At 44.4% G+C, this 22,706-nt stretch overlaps 1 protein-coding gene across 1 annotated transcript in view; it reads right to left on the bottom strand.

Moving 5' to 3' along the window:
• The window catches only part of ZNF385D (zinc finger protein 385D), a 401,815-nt gene that overhangs the window by 285,387 nt on the left and 93,722 nt on the right, over nucleotides 1-22,706 (bottom strand). Inside the window, exon 2 of the mRNA XM_054161238.1 lies at nucleotides 18,679-18,957. Coding sequence (XP_054017213.1) covers nucleotides 18,679-18,957 — 279 coding nt within the window. The remainder of the gene's footprint in view (nucleotides 1-18,678; nucleotides 18,958-22,706) is intronic.

A 22,706-nucleotide genomic window follows, 5' to 3' on the forward strand; every position in this document is an offset into this window, starting at 1 on the left:
TACTGAGTGTGGCAGATTTGCTCTCTGGGGCAGATTTGACATAAGATAAATGATTTGGGGGATCTAATTCAACCCATAACCCTCACCAAACTCTCTAGTGCTGCCACTTAAAACCAATTCCTTACCAGAATGTGCAGTACTGACTTTGGAAATCACTGACCTATCACAGAAGTGTCCTGTGTGTTTGGATCTTTGTTTTTACTTTTTGGTACGACCACATGGCCAGGAATGACTTAGAATTACTCTTACACAGTGAACATGTTGAAGGTAGAAGAAAAGAATAATTGGGCTGTTAGGATAGTGCAGAAGTGTCAAGATACAAAGCAGAATCACAGAGAGAAGAAGCAAAAAGGAGAGAGAATCATAGAATCATAAAATCACAGAATTGTCAGGGTTGGAAGGGACCTCAAGGATCAGCCAGTTCCAACCCCCCTGCCATGGCCAGGGACACCTCACACTACAGCAGGTTGCTCACAGCCACCTCCAGCCTGGCTGCAAAAACCTCCAGGGATGAGGCTTCCACCACCTCCCTGGGCAACCTGTGCCAGTCTCTCACCACCCTCATGGGGAAGAACTTCTTCCTACCATCCAATCTGAATCCACACATTTCTAGTTTTTTTCCATTCCCCCCAGTGCTATCACTCCCTGCCCAGATCTCTTGCAGGCCCCCTTCGGATACTGGAAGGCCACAATTAGGTCTCCTTGGAGCCTACTCCTCTCCAGACTGAACAGCCCCAACTCCCTCAGTCTGTCCTCACAGCAGAGGTGTTCCAGCCCCCTGATCATCCTCATGGCCCTTCTCTGGACAATCTGTGCAGGAAATGTTATCCTAATCAGAGCCCAATGGAATGATATAGACACATCATTCTTATTCTTCTTTATCCAATGGCTAACTTTATTTACCTTTTACTATTTTCTACTCAAAGTCTCTGGAATTTTCCTACTCTTGTTTATAATTAAGACACTAGGCAAAAGGATCAGCCTTCAACCATAACACAGTTCTAAATGACTTTCCTAATATTTTATGATTGACATTACCTGATAAACAAATATTTGCTAAGATAAAGGAAGAAAAAAACACACAACAAAAAGAACAAGCAAATGCTACTGTAAAATTAGATATAAAGGAAGTAAATCAAGAAGCGTTTTTGCTCCACCAGCTGTTACCAAATGCCGGTGGAAATACACACACTGAAGAATGATATTAATAGTAGCTGCAGATGGTTTTTAAATCCATCCATCCATTACAGTTAAATGGCCTGTGCAAAAGTGATGATATGAGCAAACAACAAAAAGACACTGACAGTCCCCAAAGCCTCCATGCATCAGAAAACACTCAGAGAGGAGAGCTCCGTGTGGCTTACGGAAGCGAATGGAGCTGCAGGTAGTTGGCATAAGCCTGAGCATTCGACCATCATTTCTGAACACACGCCTCAGCATCTGATGAGGCCACCTACATTGCAGGGGAGTAAAATAATTTATGAGAAGCAATTTGGTTTATATTGAAGCCAAATTCTGCAAGTGAAGAGGAGGGCAATGAAGCTGGCAAAGGGCCTGGAGAATAAATCTGATGAGGAGAGAATGAGGGAGCTGGGACTGTTTAGTTTAGAAAAGAGGAGGCTGAGGGGAGACCTCATTGCTGTCTACAACTACCTAAATGTTCTGGGGCTGTTGGTGCTGGTCTCTGCTCACAGCTAATTAGTGACAGAACAAGAGGGAATGGCCTCAAGCTGCCACTGGGAAGGTTTAGACTGGACATTAGGAAACATTTTTTTCAGGGCAAGAGTGGTCAGGGATTGGAATGTGCTGCCCAGGGAGTTGGTGGAGTCACCAAGCCTGGAGGTGTTCAAAAAAGGATTGGATGTGGCACTTGGAGCCACGGTTTAGTTGTCAGGAGGTGTCAGGTATGAGGTACTAGGTTGGGCTCGATGATCTCTCAGATCTTTTCCAACCTGGTTGATTGTATTCTATTCTATGAATTCTGCTCAGGGCATGGTGGATACAGAGCAAGCTGCATAGCAGGTTTTGATGAAAATATGAAGATTGGTAGGTGAATTACCTGTCAGATTTGTACTGTGAACATCAGGAGAAAGACAAGCCATAAAAACAGGAACATGAAATAGATACCTTTCATTCAGAGTTCTCATTGCCAGAAGCTCATTAAAGGATTGCCAACAAGGTAGGAAACATCCGTGTCTCATATCCCACACCTGCATGGAAGGTGGCTGAGCAGTGTTATTTAGCTCCTGAGTATTCCTGTTGTTATCACCAGTAGCTGAAAATTCCTGCTGGATTATCAGGTAATTAGGCAGGTGAGAAGCTGATTTCAACTACTTCATACGGCACCAGTCTGAACTGCTGCAGCACTTTCACGTGAAGGGGGATGAATAAACAGTTCATAAGCAAACAACTTCAAATGTACTTACATTTCCAAGTGAGTTCACTGCAATCATTGGTGAATTAGAAATGTCAAGACAGCCATAAATTTCCCGTAATTAAGCATCCAGACAAGCCTCATTTAAATGCAGTTATTAAATGTTGGGAAAATTAATTAAGCTCAAATGCCAAATATTAATATTTAAATCTCTAAGTGACAAACAGAAACCTGTTTTTCGACCTACGAGCTTTTCAACAAGAGGGGAAAAAAACCTCAGTTTTGGGGGGTCTAAATCCTGAAGAGCATCACTGTATCTCCCTTCCTCTAAACTCACTTTGAAAAAATAAAAGATAAAGGCAACCAGGGCCTGAAAAAAAGAATAATTAAGAACAAATTCATTAAGTCAAGGGGAAGGAAGGTCTCTGGTTCACACACTCATTAAACATACTCTATTGGTCAGCATAAACCTGTGCTATTTCAACAAGTTTCTTTCACAGACAGTTTCTCCTTATTGCTAGGGGAAAGTCTTCTAAGAAATGTTACTGTTAAGATGTGCACACATTCATCTACAGCCAACAAGCACTTGGTGGGACCAAATGTGGTGGGTTGAAATTTTCACCCCAACATTAACTTTACCAGACCAGCTCAGCTGGAAGGAAATAATAATAATAATAATAAACCAGGTTGGAAGAGACCTTCAAGATCATCGCGTCCAACCTCTCAACCAATCCAACCCACCTGAACAACTAACCCAGGGCACCAAGCACCCCATCAAGTCTCCTCCTGAACACCTCCAATGATGGTGACTCCACCACCTCCCTGGGCATCCCATTCCAATGGCCAATCACTCTCTCTGTATAGAACTTCTTCCTAACATCCAATCTAAACCTCCCCTGGCGCAGCCTGAGATACTTGTATTTACAGACAAAACTACACCCTACAATGGAATGCAGTGAATATGTACTAAAGACACAGGATTTACAGGATTTACCATTAATAAACAGCACAAGAGCCCCCCTGGTCAAAGACCAGGGGAAGCTATTAGCTTCTCCTTTTCTGCCCCCACCCCCCTGTAGAAATGGAGAAAGGAGCAGAGAAAGTTGCTGTTAGACTTAACCAAGACAATGGTGAAGAAGAAGCAAGTTAGTATCTCTCCAGAGCAAGGAAGCGAAGAGAGAAGAATTGTTTTGGTACAACCAGTCTTATGGTGGATGTCTCTCCAATTATCTTTATTGTCCTTTTCACACCCAATAGTGATTTATTTACATTTTACTACTTTTCTGCTGAAGATCTGTGAAATAATTTTACAGGCATAGCCTAAAGCTACCACACCAAACCAGTCAGTGTTTTTGAAAACAAAGCCATTGGACACTCATTTATTAAACAACCAATTTCCAGATTTAGAGAACTCCCACTTCATACTCACCCTATTGTTATGTTTTTGTTTCCTCTTCATTCCCCTGGCAGTTTTTGTTTGTTTGTTATTTTAGCTAGGAATCTGCAGTGCAAGGACAGGTTGTGGTACCCAGGGGGGTATGATGGCTTCTTCTTTAAATAACACAAGTGTAGAGATCTTAAATACTTCCCTGGTTATGGGAACATTGTGCATTCCTTTGTGATTGTTTGCTTAGCTTGGTAAGAAAAGAGATCTACACAACCCACAATGTATACATTTACTGGGTCAGAGACATGCTTAGGACTACTGAAAACAGTTTTGATCCCTAAAGGAGTAAAAATAGATAAATAAAAGGCAAGTTTCAGACTCGTTACTCTCTTCCTAGCAAGAGAGGGGTTTGAGTAGTTTTGCTCAGGCAGTCATTCACTAAGTAGATTGGTAACATTTGAACAGATCATATTATAATCTGTTCTTTGGGTTATGCATGTAAGTAAATTAAGAAGTCAAACCTCAGCTGGTACAAGTAGGTTACTCCTTTCCAATCCCCCGTCAGTACTACCATGAAAGGCCAAGACACTGAGGAGTCTTCCCCTCAAGATATTCCTTGGCCCAAGCTCTTCAACCTAAACTGAATGTATCTCACAAGATCTGACCTTTGTATGCAGACCTACCCAGAAGTTTACTCATGATACAAATAATCATAGAATGGCTTGGGTCAGAAGGGACCTCCAAAGGTCATCTAGTCCAACCCCCTACAGTGAGCAGGGACATCCTCCATTAGACCAGGCTTTCCACAGCCCCAAGGATGGGGCCATAGCTACCTCCCTGGGCAACCTGTTCCAGTATTCCACTCCCCTCATAGTAAAGAATTTTCTCCAACTTCCTTCCAACCTGAACCTACTCTTCTATAACTTAAAATTGCTGTCCCTTGTTCTATCACTACAGGCCTTTGTAAACAGTCCCTTCCCAGCCTTCTTGCAGGCTTCTTTCAGGTACTGGAAGTCCACTATTAAGTCTCCCAGCTCCTCTCCAGGCTGAACAACCCCAGCTCTCTCAGCCTGTCCTCACAGGATGATCTGAGTTAATAATGATCTGAGTTCAATTTTTCTAGCACCAGGAAAGAGGTTCTAATTAATTTGCCAAGAGCTTAATAAGCATCACAGTTTAATTAGACCATTTATTTTTACCTATACCTCTGCATGAAACCAAGACAAGTGATTTAGAAATAAATGTAAAAATGCCTTCTACATTGCTCTGTAGGCCTCCTAGCAATGGTGTTTTCAAGAGTAAAATCTCAAGTTAAAGACATTTACCAGAAAATAAGGAACATTATTCCAATTCTTTATACCACTAGTAAAATGTAGTTAATAATAAGAACAGAAGAAATGTGTCTTCCTGTTATTGACAGCGAGCTTTGATGAAGCAGTTTATGGACTAAAACAGCAAAGCAAAGCTTGAATTAATGAAGAACAGTCAGTACAGGAAGCAGAAGGCTCTGGACCTCCAAGGAAAGTCTCACAGAATGGAAACAGAGGAGAGGAATACTCAAGAGAACAATGCTGGGGAGTAAAATAGGAGGGGAAGAAAACCACAGAAGAAGATGAACAAATTACTGTTGAAAGGATCTATGTTCTTTGGTAATACCACACAGTTTGCTGAGGACAATTTCAGTAGTTTTCAAACTCAAGTAATTTTTACATAGGTTGGAAATGAAGAACTAAAACTCTTCTCACAGAATCACAGAATCACCCAGGTTGGAAGAGACCTCAATGATCATCAAGTCCAAGCTGTCACCCAAGACCTCATGACTAAATCACGGCACCAAGTGCCACATCCAATCCCCTCTTGAACACCTCCAGGGATGGTGACTCCACCACCTCCCTGGGCAGCCCATTAAAATGGCTAATAACTCTCTCAGTGAAGAACTTTCTCCTCACCTCCAGCCTAAACTTCTCCTGGTGCAGCTTGAGACTGTGTCCTCTTGTTCTGGTGCTGGTTGCCTTGGAGAAGAGACCAACCCCCTCCTGGCTACAACCTCCCTTCAGGTAGTTGTGGACAGCAACCCCAGCTCCCTCAGCCTCTCCTCACAGGGCTTGTGCTCAAGGCTGCTCCCCAGCCTCAGAACAGTTTCTTTCAGCCTCCCTCACGTACTTTATTTAAGTCCCTCTTCATGGAAGCCAAACAAATTCTTTGATACACAGAAGATGTCAGAAGGTCAGGATGCTGCTTCATTGTAACTACTTTGAAGAACACTGTATTTCTGGGCATCCTTTCACACAATGGTATTCATTTCCAGCTCCGTTTCTCTTACAGAAATAGGCCCTTTAGCGTAGCAACTGCGAGGTATCTACTGAGTAAACACGCTGCTGCGAGGCAGTGTGTATTTATAGGACAATGTGGTGTTAAGACCCTGTACATGCAAGAATCTGGCCTACAGTCCCTCTGTAAGGAACAAGGAGGGGAGAAAAAAACTGCTGAGGGCATTTGACAAAAACCCAGGATCTGTTTCAAATCCTCACCCCCCATTCTGCAGAGACATCCAACCACAGCCCATTATAAGCCTAAAACTCTGAGACAGTGGTGTTCTCTACAAAGCCAGGATAAATCCTTTACTGTGGATCCCTCCTGCCCTTCCCTCACCCCCAAATAATTGCTTTCTATAATGCTCTCTGCACCAAGAATAAATAGAGACTCAGCTTAAGCTGAAATGGAAGACAAATACGACTGGTCTTGAACTATTTCTGTCCAGACCATCCCAAGCTTCTGCAGTAGAGCCAAGCTCCTGTGGTAGAGCCCATTAAGAGTGCACGAAAGCAGACAGCTCAAAGCCCACACAGTTATTGCTGGATTTAAATACAGATTACAAATGAATGTCCTGTGGATAAATGCCTATGAAAAACCCAGAGGAGAATAAATGCTTGGGAGATTAAGAGATTTACTGTAACTTCTGTGAAAGCTGAATAGTTAAAGGGCAGGAATTCTTCATCTTTCAAGCAGCAAATTTAAAGGGGCAGAGATGTGTATGTAATCTCTGCAAGCAATTAAAATCTCTCTGTATATGCACATGTGCATGCAATATACTTATATTTCTATAAATCAACAGATCTATATTATTGATTAGGCACTGCTCTGCTCAGCATAATTACAATAAATGTTAGATGCTGTCATTTTTCTAAATGCCACTTTTCCTAGTTCATAGAATCATTTAGATTGGAAAAGACTTTTAAGATCAAGTCCAATAGAAATGTGGAATCATAGAATGGTATGGGACAGAAGGGACCTCCAGAGCTCATTCAGTCCAACCTCCCCACAGTCAGCAGGGACCTCCTCAACTAGATCAGGCTGTCCAGGGCCCCCTCGAGCCTCACCTTGATTATCTCCAGGGAAGGAGCATCATCAATCTGTTCCAGTGCTCCACCACCCTCATACTAAAGAACTTCTTCCTGATATCCAATCTAAATCTTCCCCATTGCCACTGCCCCTCATCCTGTCCCTGCAGGCCTTTGCAAACAGTCTCTCTCCAGCCTTCCTGTAGTCCCCTTCAGTTACTGGCAGGCTGCTATTAGGTCTCCCTGAAGCCTCCTCTTCTCCAGGCTGAACACCCCCAGCTCCCTCAGCCTGTCCTTGTAGCAGAGCTGCTCCAAGCCCCTGATCATTTTTGTGGCCCTGCTCTGAACCCTCTCCATCAGGTCTCTGTCCTTCCTGTATTGAGGGCTCCAAACCTACACACAGTACTCCAGGTGAGGTCTCAGCAGAGCAGAGCAAAGTGGCAGAATCACCTCTCTGGATCTGCTGTATATAGTTCTCTGTATTGCTCAAGACCTCTTACTGAAATGAGAGCAAAGAGCTCTTCATACTGGAACAAAACCTATTCAGTGAAAGAATCTTTGTCCTCAACTTGATACTGTAACTTTCTTCCTTTTCTGATACTTTCATTGTATTTCCTACCTTTTACCCATGGGAAATGTAAACCCAGGGGTGAGGATCCAATATGACAAATGTGCCATCTTTTCACTTACTTCTTCTCTCACCCAATTATTTCCTTTAGAGCAGGAAGATTCCAAGAACAGAGATCTAGTAATGTGCACAAACAATAAACATCTGTTTCACATCAAAGGCCAAATGGAAGAGTCACATACCTGAAGATCTTGCTCTCCAGCTAAGCTCATTCATTGTATGGCCAACAGCATATACTGAGTCCATCTGTTACATGGCTAATCCTGCTCATGCTTTGCTGTTCCTAGAATCATGAACATTCAAGCACTGTGATACACAACCAAACCTTTGACATGGAAATTCAACTGCAAATCTTCACCTAATTTGGTTGAGTAGCATGTATTAGAAAGAGTATCCAGGTTTAGAAGTCTGTCACCATTCTCTCTGAGTAGTTACCAGCTCCCAAATCCGTCCCTGTTCAACGTTGTTCCCTTCCAAGTAGTAACCAAGGCAATATGCTTCTGTGATTCATAGAATAGCTCCAGCCCTCTGCTCATCCCTGTGGCCCTTCTCTGGACACCTCCCAGCACCTCCAGATCCCTCCTGTAATAGAGGCTCCAAAACTGGACACAGTACTCCAGGTGGGGTCTCACCAGAGCAGAGTAGAGGGGGAGAATCACCTGCCTCAACCTGCTGGCCACACTTCTCTTGATGCAGCCCAGGCTCTGCTTGGCTTTCTGGGCTGCAAGTGCTCACTGCTGGTTCCTGTTGAGCTTCTCATTCACCAGCACCCCCAAGTCTTTTCTTCAGGGCTGCTCTCAAGCCAGTCCCTGCCCAGCCTCTATCAGCTCTTGGGATTGCCCTGACTCAGATGTAGGACTTTGCACTTGGTCTTGTTGAACCTCATGAGGTTATCATGGGCCCAGCTCTGCAGCCTGTCCAGGTCCCTCTGGATTGATCCCTTCCCTCCAGCGTGTCTGCTGCACCAAAGCTTGGTGTCATCAGCAAACTTGCTGAGGGTGCACTCAGTGCCACTGTCCATGGCACCAACAAAGATGTCAAACAAGGCTGGTCCTAGTACGGATCCCTGAGGGACTCCGCTTGTTATCAGGGTGCTTCGTGCCCAGTATACATTGGCCTTGGACACATTGTCTTAGATGTGCCTCCAGCAGAGTGAGCAGGAAGCGGTCAGGGCTCGCCATCATTTGCTGCTCACTCCCATTTTGGCTCATCTTGGACTGGCTCTGGATTAGTGGTGAAATTGGAAAAACCAGCACTGGGAGCTGGCTTCTCCGCACACCTGCCTGTCCTGGGGTCCTGCTCCCTGCCTGTCCTGGGGTCCTGCTCCCTGCCTGCCCTGGGGTCCTGCTCCCTGCCTGCCGTTGGAGTGGCCCTGCCTGCTGTGAAGCTGCGGCTTTCTTGCACTGCTCAGGCAGTGCTGCTGCACGAGTTTCCCCTCATGGCAGCTGTGTCTAAGGACACTTTGATTCTAGCAGGTCCCTTTTCCTTCGGATTTGTGCCACGTTACCCACACACTGGATTATAAACCTGCAGTTCTGGAGCCTGCCACCGAAGAAAGACCCAGGGATCATCTCCAAATTCCTGCTCCATCCTTATGAGTACAATCAGTGTTCTCAGGCCTTCCCTAAGGTCCTGGCTTGCCTCTGATTTTGTAAGTGGGGTGAAGCTATTTTGTGGCTTAGCCTTTTTGATTTCCTGAAGTCTCTAAATTGTACTAAAGTTGCCCATAAGCACCCTGGTAGAATTCAGGACCGGGGAGAACCTGCCAATAATCGCATCAGTTTTGTGCATCATTTTGGGGAGGGGGCTTGGGGAAAAATAAAGATGATGATTTTTTTTGTAGTTCCCACCTCGATAATTTGATCCCAATTAAAACAGGTCTAAAAAGAACATCCATGCATACTGGTACCTTTGCTCCTAGATTGCTTGTTTTCAGAGGATTTCAACTTGATAATCTTTAACCAGATAGATGGTAGCACGCATCAACAGCAGCTCTGGCTATATGCTGCAGGCTAGTTGATAAGGGGAAAAAAATGCTAAATGATGCTTCAACAGTTTAGTTTACATTTCAAAGCCTTTCTGAGAATGCAGATTTTACATCAGAAACATTCTAAGTAGAGATTTCTTGTTGGGTTTTGGGGGTTTTATTATTTTTTTTTTCATTTTTAACACACAGCTGTGAAGAAAAACTCAAGCCTTTGACTATATATAACTTGCTTCTGATGTAAATTAAGCAAGTGTTCCCCTGAATCTTTAAAACTGAAGATTTGCCAGCATGTTTTCTAAAGAACCTCAGCATAGTTCAGGTAGAAATGGAACTCTGGAATTCACTTTACCCAAGCCCATACTCAAAGCAGAGGAACTGCAAGGTTAGATCAGGCTGAGGTTAGTCAGAGGTCAAAGGTAGGGATAGGGATCTCACAGCCAAAAAAAGAAAGAAGAAGAAGGATCTATAAGTTTTCAAGTGTCCCCAAGAGTAATTACAAATGAAACAGGTTCAATGAAAATTAAATTAATAATAACCCATTTGTAAATAACCTTTGACAAAATTGCTAATCAGCTGCAGCCAGAAATATCAACGTGAGTTGCTTTGACATTTCCAGTTTCACTTGCGCTGTACTTAGCTATGAATTAAATTGCTTAAAACTCACAATTACTAACTCACAATTATTGGTTTTTTTCCATTGATTTCTCATTCTCTTCTAAAATATTGCGGGGGCCATCTTAGGAAACTATGCAATCTGTGCCAGGGGAAGTTTGGGCTGGAGGTGAGGAGAAAGTTCTTCACAGAAATAGTAATTGGTCATTGAAGGTGGTGGAGTCACTGCCCCTGGAGGTAGAATTATAGAATCAATAAGGCTGGAAAAGACCTCAGAGATCATCAAGTCCAACCTGTCACCCAACACCTCAGGACTAACAGACCATGGCACCAAGTGCCACGTCCAATCCCCCCCTATACACCTCCAGGGATGGTGACTCCACCACCAACCTGGGCAGCACATTCCAACAGCTAACAACTCTCTCAGTGAAGAACTTTCTCCTCACCTCCAGCCTAAACTTCCCCTGGCACAGCTTGAGACTGTGTCCTCTTGTTCTGGTGCTGGTTGCCTGGTGTTCAAGAAAGATTTGATGTGGCACTTGGAGCCATGGTTTAGCTGTCAATGAAGTGTTAGGTATCAGGTAATAGATTGGACTTGATCTCTGAGGTCTTTTCCAACCTGGTTGATTCTATGATTCTGTGATAATCTGTTCTAGGTGTAGCTGCAGAGGCAGGGAATAGGTCATCTCCAGGGGTCCCTTACAACCCCTATCATCCTATGAGTCTATGTCTTAGTTTTGGTTCTAGTATAATAGTCATTATTCTGCTAAAGGCTCTCTGTAAAAAAATAAATAATCCATAATAAAAAAAATATTTCCCACAATAATTTCCAGTCAAATGTCCCACACCCATGTTACATTCCATGTAATAAACTATACACCATCCCCACTAGGAAGGCTTGCATTGAAAGATGTACTACTCTGACAAAGTGTCTGCTTGTTTCTCCCTCTACTCTGCCCTGCTGAGGCTGCATCTGGAGTATTGTGTCCAGTTCTGGGCCCCTCAGTTCAAGAAGGAGCTGCTTGAAAGAGTCCAGTGCAGAGCCACGAGGATGATGGAGGGAATGGAACATCTTCCTTATGAGCAGAGACTGAGGGAGCTGAGGCTCTGTAGCTTAGAGGAGACTGCGAGGTGACCTCATCAATGTTGATAAAGATGTGCAGGGTGAGTGCCCAGAGGTTGGAGCCAGGCTCTGCTGGGGGATGCCCAATGCCAGCACAAGGGGCAGTGGGGGAAGCTGAGGCAGAGGAAGTTTCATGTAAATATGAGGAACATTTTTTTCCCTGTGAGGATGACAGAGCCCTGGAACAGGCTGCTCAGGGGGGTTGTGGAGAATCCCTCTCTGGAGTTATTCAAAACTTGCCTGGATGTGTTCCTGTGTGATCTGCTCTGGCAGGGGAGTTGAACTGGATGAGCTTTCGAGGTCCCTTCCAGCCCCTGAAATTCTGTGATTCTGTGAAAGGAATTCTAAAAATTCTAACTTTGGTTACAGAACAAAGAATTAACTCAGTAAGTGAGCTGCCTTGCTTACAGCCAGTGTACCTTTCCAATCTTCTTATTTCATATATGTGGGAAAAATGGAGGGGAGATCTTGATTTTTATCTGTATACCTACAACACTCTTTGCATAAGGACTACAGCCAGGCTAAGGTGAGAAACAAACAAAAGACATCACATGGGTTAACTCACTGCCTCTCCAAGTGTGACCTATAGCATTGGTGCTTCCTCAATGATACAAGCTGGAGGTTGCAATTAATTTTGTTGGAACTGGTCTTAAAGCTCTGATTGTGAGAAATGTTCCCACCCCCCACCCCCTTGTGAAACCTGACAGGAGATAAAAAAATAGCTAAGGATTTCAGTGACAGGACTGCCAGGAAGATAGGATATTTCTGAATCAGAGGAATAAAAAGCTGTAAATAAGATAAAGTCAGCATTACTGGGACATGTGTCACATTGGGCGTTATCTGCTTTGTTTTCCTTCTACTTAGACAAAATCCTTGTGCTCCAGACCCCTCCCCAGCCTCATCGCCCTTCTCTGGACACGTTTGAGTGTCTCAATGTCCTTCTTAAACTGAGGGGCCCAGAACTGGACACAGGATTCAAGGTGTTGCCTAAGCAGTGCTGAGTACAGGGCAGAATGACTTCCCTGCTCCTGCTAGCCACACTATTCCTGACATGACACAGCAGATTGGTCACAGACTCCAATGTGCTATTTCAAGACATTTATTTAGAGCATCTGAGGGCCTTACATACCTGCCTGAAGATTGGTGATGTAACACATAGAAGTTACAAAGAGAAGAACTGTGTCAATTAGCTTATTCTAACATTGCCATAATGTGTGGCTAAAGATAACAACTCTTGCTGCTACACTGGAATAACAAACATACATTTCTTACACTAGTCTCAGTTGTTTCTACTTTCTTATCTGCAAGGTCAGGACTGCCTTGGATAGTGAATTGCCTTTATACCACATTCCAAGGCTTTGAGCTTACCTGCAGAGTCTCCTTTGCTTGTTTCATCTGCTACTGCTGTTCCAATCCCCACACTGATCCAGGCCAGGATGCCATTGGCCTTCTTGGCCACCTGGGCACACTGCTGGCTCATGTTCAGCTGCTGTCAACCAGTACCCCCAGGTCCCTTTCTGCCTGGCTGCTCTGCAACCACTCTGACCCCAGCCTGCAGTGCTGCATAGGGTTGTTGTGGCCAGTGTGTAGGACCTGGCACTTAGATGTGTTAAATCTCATGCCCTTGGACTCTGCCCATCTGTCCAGCCTGTCAAGGTCCCTCTGCAGAGCTCTCTTACCCTCTGGAGATCAACACCTGCTCCCTACTTGGTGTAATTTGCATTTTACAGCCTCACTGAGGACCTGCAGTTGAAATAAGAAAAATAATAAAATATGTGAGCAGCCAGCTCTCAGGAAACTCACACTGGGAAATGTTGATAAACTGAATGTGTTGTCATGGCTCACAGAAGATTTGCTTCCTACCAGATGCCTGTGCAAGGGAAAAAATAGTTTCAAACAATCACATCTTATTGAAAGAAAACAAGCTTCTGAGAGGGTCTGGAAGGAAGCCATGGTCATCATAGTCTATATTGGACCTAATGATATGAGCAGGACTAAATGGAGATCCTGCAAATCAGGCTTTAGGTTTGTTAGCAGGGATCAAATCCATTCTCAGGAATGAGACTGGTGCCACACGCAGGAAGAAGCAAAGAATGGCAGACCAACATCTCAACACAGTTCAGAAACAAGACAGATGGACCCAAATTGCTCCCAGAGCAACTGAATGTTACCCAGCTAAATCATTATTGCCATCAATATTCCTGCTGGACCATAAAACATTAAAAGAACACTGACCTAAAATAGTACTGCCTTTCAAATGGAGCGACACGGCAGCTCAGATAAAGAAGGCATGTGGCTGGTTCTAGCCTGAAGCCATACAGGAGGGAAGACAAAAATAAACAAAACCCACCCAAAAACCAACCAAACAAAAAATCCCAACCACCCAACACAAAAAAAAACCACCAAAAGAAAACCACAAACACACACCATTCCCCCCCATGGCATGGATTCAGTTGAAGACGCTGCTGTCACCATGCTGCAGTCATGCCACCTTCAAAGCAATGAAAGTCCTCACTGGAGCAAAGTATTATGGGGCTTGAAGTTCAGATAGCAACACAGGAGGCATCCTGTTCCAGTTGCTGCTTCTGGGTTCTGGGTTCCTGGGTGTTGTCTTTTCCACTGGCATGGTGTGGGGACAAGGAGGGATGGGGGTTAGTTTTCTGGCTTGGGCTTTTGGCTTTCTTGCTTGTTGCTGCTTTGCTCCCTGCTCTTTCTGCAAACAGGCTAAGTGAATTGTGCATTTTGTACTATGCTTACCTGATTTTAATCAGCAAACTCTGTTCTTACCTCACTTGGTTTTGGTCTCAATCCTGAGGGGTTTTTTTGTTACTCTTCCCTCACTTTTGTGTTGGGAAATGAGCCAGGTTAAGCCACTGCTTCGGTTTGACCCATTTCCATAGAATCAGAGAAGAGACCTCAAGGATCATCCAGTTCCAATGCCTCTGCCATGGGCAGGGACACCTCACACTAGATCAGGTTGCTCAGAGCCAAACCATTACACCATCCACCCAAAAAAACACCCAAACAACAAAGACCAACAAAACACAAACAGACAAACAAACAAACCCAAACCAAACAAACAAATTATGCTGCTTTCCTACTCCACAATGCACATTGGTTATTGATTATTTGCAGGAGTTAACAGGCTTTGTGCTTAAGCAACTTACCTTATGAGTTATGCAGAGACATTCAACAGTAACATGCTGAGTTATTTATGTCCAGCAAACAAAAGCTACTTCACACAGTTAGAAGACGAAGATTATAGCATGACAGCTTTAATTATGCAGTCAAATGCTAATGCAGCTGAACCTTACCTCCATTTGGCAGTCCACTGGAAATTATTTGAGAACATGAGCAGGCAGGGTGAGCTTGCAGCACAGAAGGGAAATCACAGCCTGGGCTGCATCAAAAGCAGCATTGCCAGCAGAGTCAGGGAGCTGATTCTGCCACTTTGCTGTGCTCTGGGGAGACCTCACCTGGAGTACTGTGTACAGGTCTGGAGCCCTCAACAGAGGAAGGACATGGACCTGATGGAGAGGGTCCAGAGGAGTGCCATGAAAATGATCAGAGAGCTGGAGCACCTCTGCTACAAGGACAGACTGAGGGAGCTGGGGGTGTTCAGCCTGGAGAAGAGGAGGCACTGGGGAGACCTAATAGCAGCCTGCCAGTACCTGAAGGGGGCTACAGGAAGGATGGAGAGAGACTGTTTACAAAGGCCTGAAGTAACAGGACAAGGGGCAATGGCTTCAAACTAGAGCAGAGCAGATTTAGATTCGATGTTAGGATGAAGTTCTTTGCTATGAGGGTGGTGGAGCACTGGAACAGGTTGTCCAGGGAGGTGATTGAGGCTCCATCCCTGGAGATGTTCAAGGTGAGGCTGGACATGGCCCTGGGCAGCCTGATCGAGTTGGGGATGTCCCTGCTGACTGCAGGGAGGGTTGGACTGGGTGAGCTTTGGAGGTCCCTTCCAGCTCAGACTCTTCTATGATTCTATGACACGACCTGTTACTTTATAGCAATCAATCCTCCATCTCTATCACACTCACAATATAAAACTCATAAAGGCACCCTGCTTTGTGAGAGTGATTCAGAGATGAAACAAAAGAAGGTTAAGTTACAGTTCCAATGATTCCCCAACTTTTCCATGTAGATTAGTTCCACACAACTTTGCAAAGGCCTACTACAACAGCCCTAACACAGAGTACAGAATATGAACTGCTGGAAATAAGGTTTCTTGTGTGCAAGGCAAGCACTTCCCTCATTGAAGGTGACATAACGAACAACTACAGATGATCACACACAGAATCACAGAATCACCAAGGTTGGAAGAGACCACAGAGATCATCAAGTCCAACCTGTCACCACAGACCTCATGACTAAACCATGGCACCAAGTGCCACATCCAATCCCCTCTTGAACCCCTCCAGGGATGGTGACTCCACCACCTCCCTGGGCAGCACATCCCAATGGCTAATGATGAGGAAGCCTTAGAAGATAACCTCAGAAAGCAGGGAGTCTTAGTTCTAATTTCCAGTGGAATTCAGTCTCAGAATGACAGGACACTAAGCATAACAGCTGGCTTTTGTGACAACCAGGACTGGACACAAGAAATACCATTCTCATATGCAAAGCCACCTGCTGACATGCATTGCATAAACAGTACTGTGAATGTTTAACAGTGACTTCAGATACACCAACGACCTTCAAAAGCTGTCAGTTGTGTCCACATCATGAACAGAAAGGTCAAGCCCTGATTTTCTTTCAGTCATGGTCAGATGCCACTTGTGTTTGCTAGGGTCTCATTAACAGAACAATCATTCAGCTGAAAAAACACTGCCTGTATTTCAGACCTAACAGCTTTGACACGACCTATTATTGTGGGAAGTTTGTCAGGTTCTGTTTTCTACTTGAATTAGATCTCAAACAAGGTCTCTGTTCCAAATGCAGGCAGGGTGGTCACTCATTCAGTTCAAGTTCATAGCAGTTCACACTGGTCTCCATTTCATTCATAATGTTCAGCTTGAAAATAAGTAAGTCAATAAAATCCCAATGTTTGGTAGCATGGGAAAATCACTTCCTTATGATCTTGGTGACTTCCACTTCCAGGTGGTGTCACTAGTGGTGTCTAACAGGGATGAGTGTTGGGCCCAATCCTGTTTAACATCTTTACTGATGATTTAGACAAGGGGATTGAGTCCATCATCAGAAAGCATGCAGATGACACCAAGCTGGGAGCAGGAGTTGATCTGTTAGAGGGTAGGATGGCTCTGTAGAGGGACCTTGACAGGCTGGACAGATGGGCAGAGTCCAGTCGAATGAGGTATACCAAGTGCCAGGTTCTACACATTGGCCACACCAACCCCAGGCAGTGCTACAGGCTGGGGACAGAATGGCTGGAGAGTGGCCAGGCAGAAAGGGACCTGGGGGTACTGGTTGACAGTAGGCTGAACATGAGCCAGCAGTGTGCCCAGGTGGCCAAGAAGGCCAATGGCATCCTGGCCTGCATCAGGAATAGTGTGGCCAGCAGGAGCAGGGAGGTCATTCTACCCCTGTACTCAGCACTGGTTAGGCTACACCTTGAGTCCTGTGTCCAGTTCTGGGCCCCTCAATTCAAGAAAGATTTTGACTTGCTGGAATGTGTCCAGAGAAGGGCAACAAGGCTGAGGAGGGGTTTGGAGAACAGCCCTGTGAGGAGCATCTGAGAGAGCTGGGGTTGTTTAGCCTGGAGAAGAGGAGGCTTGGGGGAGACCTTATTGCTCTCAGCAACTACCTGAAGGGAGGTTGTAGCCAGGTGGGGGTTGGTCTCAACGTACTACAGAAGTCTACAAATGGAAATGGTCCTAGGCTGGTCTCTTCTTCCAGGCAACCTGTGACAGAACAAGAGGACACAGTCTCAAGCTGCACCAGGGGAGGTTTAGGCTGGATGTTAGGAAGAAATTATTCACAGCAAGAGAGATTGGCCATTGGAATGTGCTGCCCAGGGAGGTGGTGGAGTCACCATCCCTGGCAGTGTTTAGAAATAGACTGGATGAGGCACTTGGTGCCATGGTTTAGTTGATCAGATGGTGCTGGGTGATAGGTTGGACTCGATGATCTCAAAGGTCTTTTCCAGCCTGGTTAATTCTGTATTCTGTAGGTACACACCAAGTAGAGCCTCTTTTAAGGACCAAATAAGAAACATGCTACCACTTTGATCCTCTCTAGGATATAAATGCTAAAGCATGATTGAAACCCTTTGACCCTAATTTCAGCATTTCTTAATTACCAGTTCTTTCATTACCATGGATTAAAGCAGAGAAATGAACTGCAGAAAAACACTTTCAATCAGTAGCAAAATTGTTCTGCTAATACTTACAAAACCATCATCTTACCTTAACTGAAGACAATCATATCATTAAAGTGTGGGGGATTTTGGAGATGGAAAGAATGCATTTGTGGATAAGCATAGGAAATAACTCTTTAAGCATTTGCACAGATTCTAGTAATGCCACTGGTACCCTTGCTCAGCCTGAACTAGTGCTCTGCCTATCCTTCTGCAGGTGGGCCAGGAAGCAACCCATTGCACAAAATCATAGAATCATAGAATTGTCAGGGTTGGAAGGGACCTCAAGGATCAGCCAGTTCCAACCCCCCTGCCATGGGCAGGGACACCTCACACTACAGCAGGTTGCTCACAGCCACATCCAGCCTGGCCTTCAAAACCTCCAGGGATGAGGCTTCCACCACCTCCCTGGGCAACACATAAAGTAATGTGTTCTGTCAGAAGAAAGGCAACCTGCAAGTCCCAAGTACATGATAGTAAGACCAATCTCTGTGATGTGGTGCCTAGAAGAATGTAGAACAAGAAGGCACATTCGCTAAAAGCATATTCCTGACAAGTATGACCTTTCCAGCAGACTGCAGGATGTGGAGTAACACTAATCATGCTGAAAACGATCAAAATGTAAATGAAATAGGAAAGAACATGAATCAATACCATGGCCAAAACAAAACATGGAATGAAAACCCTTGGAACAGCACAGATGGTACACGTGTAGCTATTTGCCAGATGCTCACACTGGGGATAACCCCAAGCACTCTCAACTCACCAAGGACCTTTACTTTAATGTCAAAGAATTTGCTGGCTGAGTTAAGAAGCTGCTTAGACACATCAACATTGCCATTACTGCACACTGCTGCAGTTCTCAAATCAAAACATGCCAAAAGGGATATATCTCCATGCTTACCATGATCACTTTTGAGATTGCCATTGCTGAGCTGTTTTAACCTCTTCTGATGGGATTTGCCGTTGTAGTGGATTTGTGCCTGAGCAGCAGAGTTCAGCTGAATGTTGCAAACATTACACAAGGTGAAACTGGTCGGTTTCTTTTCTCTCTCCTTCTTTTCTTCAGTGCCATCGGCTGCTAATTCTTTCTCACCTTCCCTGTCCAGCACAGATGTGAAGTCTGAATCGTGTGAGTGGTTATCAACTGGTAAATCAGGGCTCCAGGGCTTCTTCATATTTTCTAGGGGGCAGGGAAAGAAACAGGAAAGGGAAAAACTGATGAGTAATACAAAATTACATACACAGAATTTCTACATCTGCAAAGTAGCAAAAGGCAAAAAAACATCTGTCTCTGCATTTTCATATTGTTACACTATGTTCCCACTGCTGTGCCTTCTATTCTGGTCCTGGGAAGGAACAACTCCATGCACCAGTACAGGCTGGGGACAGACCTGCTGGAGAGCAGTGAAGGGGAAAGGGACCTGAGGGTCCTGGTGGATGGAAGGATGTCCATGAGCCAGCAATGTGCTCTTGTGGCCAGGAAGGCCAATGCCAGTCTGGGGTGGATTAGAAGGGGTGTGACCAGTAGGTCGAGAGAGGACCTCCTCCCCATCTCCACTGGTGAGGCTACATCTGGAATGTTGTGTCCAGTTCTAGGGCCCCTCAGTTCAAGAAAGACAGTGAGGTGCTTGAAAGAGTCCAGTGCAGAGCCACGAGGATGATTAAGGGAAAGGAACATCTTCTGTATGAGCAGAAACTGAGGGAGCTGAGGGTTCTTTAGCTTAGAGAAGAGGAGACTGAGAGGTGACCTCATCAATGGTTATAAAGACGTGCAGGGTGAGTCCTGCGAGGCTGGAGCCAGGCTCTGCTGGGTGATGCCCAATGACAGCACAAGGGGCAGTGGTGGAAGCTGAGGCATAGGAAGTTTCCAGTAAGTATGAGGAACAACTTTTCCCCTGTGAGGGTGACAGAGCCCTGGAACAGGCTGCCCAGGGGGGTTGTGGAGTCTCCCTCTCTGGAGATATTCAAAACTCGCCTGGGTGCTCGGTTGCATGGGTTAGTTGATGAGGTGGTGTTGGATGATAGGTTGGACACAATGATCTTGAAGGTCTCTTCCAACCTGGTCTATTCTATTCTATTCTATTCTATTCTATTCTAACACAAAATATTATTGCAGCAACACAAGAAATTGGCCTGGAAATGTCTTTAATGCTGTACCCAGGCAAGGTTCGGTATTCAAAACTAAATCTTAAAAACCCTTTGCATTTGGGTCTGATTAAACCAGAATCCTGCAAACTGTTCTTAGAAAGTTTTCAATACCGCAGATTTCACAGGGTAAATGTTTTGTCAGTCTTCCCCAGGGTTTAAGGACATTTACTGCATTCCAAGCAAATCATGAAGACAGAGTTATCTAAAGATGCAAATCTAAACCCTATCAATATTCAAACAGTTTCAGACTCACTTTTCAGATTTGCTTTGTATTTGTATCTAATTGGTATCAAATTAGCATCTAATTAGTACTGTGTTGTTTCATGCTAACTAGACTATTGCACAGAATAAAGTACAGACCCAGTTCTGAGAGGAGCTCTGTACTTGGCTGCAAATTAAATTCTTACTCCACCACTTCAGTCACTGTTACTGTTTCAGCCAAGGATTTTAGCTGTCTAAAGCAACAGAGAAGGCAGGCTGGCCAATTAATTTCAAAGCAAAATTAATTGGGGAAAAAAACACAGTATAGAAGTAGTTCTTTATTAAAATCAGATCTTGCAGGCCAAGAGTGAAGACAGGAACATTTATAGGTGAATTGCAGCCACCCCGAGATTTTTCTACAGCAGCTGCATAGCATGTTTCTCCTAATGTAAGGAGAATGTTTCTCCTGAGGAAGCAGCAGCAACCCATCAACATCTCAGCCTCCTGAAGACTGATTGAGGCATTGTTCACTCCAAACACAGCTCTATTCATCTGTCTAAAATACCTTTCAATTAAGAAATTCAGTCTTTAACCAAAGCATCAGAAGGATTACAATGCCAACATGCTAGCATCACGTTCACTGAATTGGTCTAGATTTAACTTCTCAGGAATCTCATGTGGTGAGTAGAAATTACCCCCCCCTGACTAATCTGGAGAGAACTACCCCCAAAATTTATCTCCAAGCCAGCTCAGTTTGGGATGGAAGCAAATGAAGTTCTATTTACAAGCAAACTACACTCTAGAAGTATGAAATGCAATGAATATGTATAAAATATACAGTAGATGTACTATATACATACATACAGATAGATAGATAGATAGATAGAGAGAGAGATAGATAGATAGATAGATAGAGATAGAGATAGAGATAGATAAAAATTTATAAGCCACACAGAAACTCCCCAGACCCCCTTGGGTGGGCTTCCCCCCTTCAAACAGTAAGATCCAGGTTTATATATGTGCTGCAAAGAGGCACATGCCATCTTTTGCATTCAAAGCATTCCCCACTAGAGAGCAGCATGAATTTAAATAAGTACAATGCACCTCCAGACCTACAGTGCTAGTCCTATGGGCATGGGATCAGCATAATAAAACAGACCTCCCAACCAAAAGGCACACATCTGCAAGCAAATATCACCCAGTAAATTAAGCAAGCATTGCAAACCACCTGTACAACTGTCTAATTCCTTTTGAAACACTGACACAGATAAGCTGGCAGCCTAATGAACTGCATTAACACCTTATTACATCCCTCTAATATTTCAGCCAACACAGCTTAATCTGAGAGAGTATGCAGAATAATTCTGTCTTGCCTTCTAATCTCATTCCAGAAAAAGAAATCATAAAATGCACTGTCACCATTTGAAGGAGGAACTTTAGCCTAGATCCTGACTGCAAAGACTGAAAACAAAAATTATCAGGGCACAGAAATGGAAAATAATGCTAAGGTCTATAGAATTCATTGGATTGCTAATGGGATGTAGAGCAGAGGCAGAAACAGCTCTTGCTCTCTTGTCTTCTTCTGTCTCTTCTGCTTGCAACTTCTCTCTCTCTCTTCTGTGGCCTTGCCAGGGGATCTCTGTTGTGACTACTGTGTGAGCTAATAGGAAGGAGGGAGGGAGTGGGGGCGAAGGTGAATGGTCCCCCTGGCTCCATCCAGGGGGGTCTGAGGAGTTTCTGTGTTGTTTATAAACTGTAAATATCTCTGTATTGTACACCTCTCGTATATTTTGTACATATTCACTGCATTGCACATTTCCAGAGTTTAGTTTGCTTGTAAATAGAGCTTCATTTGCTTCCAGCCCAACTGAGCTGCTCCGGTGACTTATTTTGGTGGGGAATTCTCTCAATTTAATTGGGAGGGGTAATTCCTAAAGCCACCACATGAACATTAGATAAAAGCAGAGTAAAATAATGAGGGAAACACCACCTTGGTAATATGTTATTCAAGAATTTACCACTTGATTTGTTTTTTCATTAGGAAGCTGTGGTGGCATTAGAACTGCGACATATGTTTTGCCTACTGCCATGTGCCTCTCAAATCTGAAAGAAGAGGGACAAGAAAGCTGGTGAGGGACTCTTTAGGGTGTGAGGTAATGAAAGCACTGGGGAGGATGGAACAAAACTAGAAATGGGCAGATTCAGATTGGATGTTAGGAAGAAGTTCTTCCCCATGAGGGAGACACTGGAACAGGTTGCCCAGGGAGGTGGTAGAAGCTTCATCCCAGAAGGCCAGGCTGGATGGGCTGGATGGGCTCTGCGGTAGTGTGAGGTGTCCCTGGCCATGGCAGGGGAGTGGGAGCTAGATGATCCTTGAGGTGCCTTCCAACCCTGACAATTCTCTGATAATCCAGAACTGCAGACTAGGTGACAATTAACTACACAGAATTTTCAGAAATAGTTTTTCCACTCCAGTGTCCTTTACAGATATACAGAGTGGTTTCTGAATATATAATGGCACTGCTAAAGGACTAAGGTGAAATATTACATGCCCTGAGCTGATGCTACAAATCAGCATTA

This window comes from Dryobates pubescens, chromosome 4 (assembly GCF_014839835.1).
Source record: "Dryobates pubescens isolate bDryPub1 chromosome 4, bDryPub1.pri, whole genome shotgun sequence".
Taxonomy (NCBI): Eukaryota; Metazoa; Chordata; class Aves; order Piciformes; family Picidae; genus Dryobates; species Dryobates pubescens.